This window comes from Protopterus annectens, chromosome 11.part0 (genome assembly GCF_019279795.1).
Source record: "Protopterus annectens isolate FY-2018-M chromosome 11.part0, PAN1.0, whole genome shotgun sequence".
NCBI classification, from domain to species: domain Eukaryota; kingdom Metazoa; phylum Chordata; order Ceratodontiformes; family Protopteridae; genus Protopterus; species Protopterus annectens.
Genome location: NC_056745.1, coordinates 96,626,077 through 96,628,576, shown reverse-complemented (window position 1 = coordinate 96,628,576; position 2,500 = coordinate 96,626,077). Strand labels below are relative to the sequence as shown.

The 2,500-nt window shown below is 38.6% G+C and overlaps 1 protein-coding gene across 1 annotated transcript in view; it reads left to right on the top strand.

Annotated features, from left to right (window-relative positions):
- Positions 1–2,500, top strand: part of VWF (von Willebrand factor) — a 749,192-nt gene that overhangs the window by 665,120 nt on the left and 81,572 nt on the right. The window contains exon 47 of the mRNA XM_044087471.1: positions 1,067–1,180. Coding sequence (XP_043943406.1) covers positions 1,067–1,180 — 114 coding nt within the window. The remainder of the gene's footprint in view (positions 1–1,066; positions 1,181–2,500) is intronic.

Genomic DNA, 2,500 nt, shown 5'->3' with positions numbered 1-2,500 from the left:
CAAACATATGCTATCTTCTTGCTGCTAGAAGCCAAATATTGGGTAGAATTGGGTTATACTGGCTAGGCTTGTAAAGGCCCTTAAGCTGCTAGCCTAGTAATCTCCTATGAACCAAAGTAAATAAAATGAACAGTAGGCTGCACAGGAAGCTTGGGTGCTACAGAGAATGCTTTACTGAACGGACATCAATGCAGTAGTCTGTCTTGTGTGTTTAAGATGGATTGGGTGGGCTCCTGATGTACTGTTTCATGTAAGGACTGGAGAAATTGCTGTGCAATAAATGATAAAAAATTTTGAAAGTCACGAGACATAGGAAGTCAAGATCTAGTTTCACAAATATGATTAGGAACAGTAACTGTTTACATGGCCAAGTCCTGTTTCATCAGTGAGATTTTTTCAACATAGAAGATGTGGCAACATAGAAGATGATTATGTTTACTAAGGATGTGTCCCTAGTAAGCTGGGCTTGGAGCCCGCTTTACTCAGAGCAGTTATTTTTCATATTTTTTTCTCTACTGCTTTACAGAAACATCCTGCCATTGAAGTGAGACTCACTTAAATCATACACCAAAACACTGGCAAAAGCCCAAATCGCACCACTTAAATAAACCATACCTATGGGCACTTGAATAAATGGGTAAAGGAAGCAGTACTGGAGAAACTTTAGCTGCTTTGCAGATGTCAGCATGCATGCCTTGCATCATCTTCCAACAGAATAATTAATATATTCATGCACATGCAAATTACTTCCCTAACTCTCTCCACTCCCATCCCCTTGCTCCATCCATGCATGCACTCATACATGGAATCTTTATAAGCACTGGTGATGCAGGGTGATCTGACTGGTGCATTATGGGAATCAGTTATTTCTATAGAATGCTTCTTCATTTTTTTTATTGTTGGCGTGTTTGCTGCATTGCTTTTGCTGTGTATTTGTTATCATCACATTTAGCCCTTATACATTATACATTTATTTTCCAGACAGTACTATTTGCACAGCAATATAGTTCTTGATCATGTTTGCTTTTGCAAATACTGAAACAAATATGTAATTTGTTTTATTCAGGCTGGCGAAATGGTTTTAGTAGATGAATGTACCAGATGTCAGTGTAATGTGGATTCTTCCTTGTCGAAGTTCCGACTCATGTGTGGGAAAGCATCTTGTCCATCTTGCCCAGAAGTAAGTTGCAGTTTTACTTAATCTAATGAAACAGAAACTAAAGTGACCTGATTGCAAGCAGAGAACACAATGTTAAATGCAGGCCAGTTACAGGCTGCTTGCCATATGTTATGAAACCTGACAGCAGTTATTGAATGACTATGAGTCATTCTGGGTGAAAGGGCATCCAACCTTTGACACAAATGTGCATGTACCTGTGTTTTATTTTTAATGATGTTCTGCACCTGTCATAAAATGACCTTGCATGTTAGGAATTGTTGCACTTTGTAGACAATCAGCAGATACATTCCATGCTCCTTTACAAAAGGTAATGTTACCCAGTATATATTGCACTACATATTCTTCATAATGTATATCTACTTTTACTAATGTATTTTATAGGTTCACTAATTTTTTCCCCATTAATTCACCACCGTAATATTGCCCATTCCATGAGTATGCATTTTTATGGAATTAATATAGGATGTATCCTGTGATGTTAAATTCCTTGTTCCTTCTTCATAAACAAAAGCAAAGTTTGAATTACAAAATGTATATTTGGCCTTTTGCTTACAGAGATTATTATGCAGTTAATCAATATAGCTCTTGGATAGTTAGATTTCTAGATTTCATTCTCCTTATTTTAAATTCATTTTGTTTACATTTTGCAGCCAGTCCACATTTTTTGTTGCCATTAATTTTATTCTAGTTTTCCTGAATGTGTATTCCTATTCATACTACAAAATGCAGCTGTCTAAAACTTGGAACTACAGAGGCATCAGCAAGAGAAAACATAAATCCGTGGACAGCAGCAATCATATGGCAGTTTAGGTCATCATTATGGAGATATTAGTGAATTAGAAGGAAGTGAAATAAAGTCAGAGAACAGGTAACATGAAATAGTCCCCGGGATTCAAGAAGCTCGGCGCAAGGACGGTTTTAGCTTTGCGCCGAGCGTCCTCACTACAGATGGCACAGCAGTGCCATATGAATATGTATGAGGGCGTGCCACCGCACCCTCGACGTGCACAGGAAATGTGTGCGAGTGCAGGGGGCTTGTACAAGTGCTCAACGGAAGCGTAAACATGCCCCAACACTTGCAAAACCTACAATGCCTACTAGTAGAGCCTGCCCCTAATAGTAAGTCAGTAAGTCAGTGTCCGTGGATATCGAAATGTATGCTAAGCATACAAGAGTGTCCACGAACACTGAAATACAATTGAAGTAGTAAACACACAAGCACGCAGTGGAATGTAGAGCCCTGTCCCTAGAACTTTCACAATTAGATTTCCTGTCCCCATGTCCCTATTATACATTCGAATTGCTGGAATATTGAAGGTA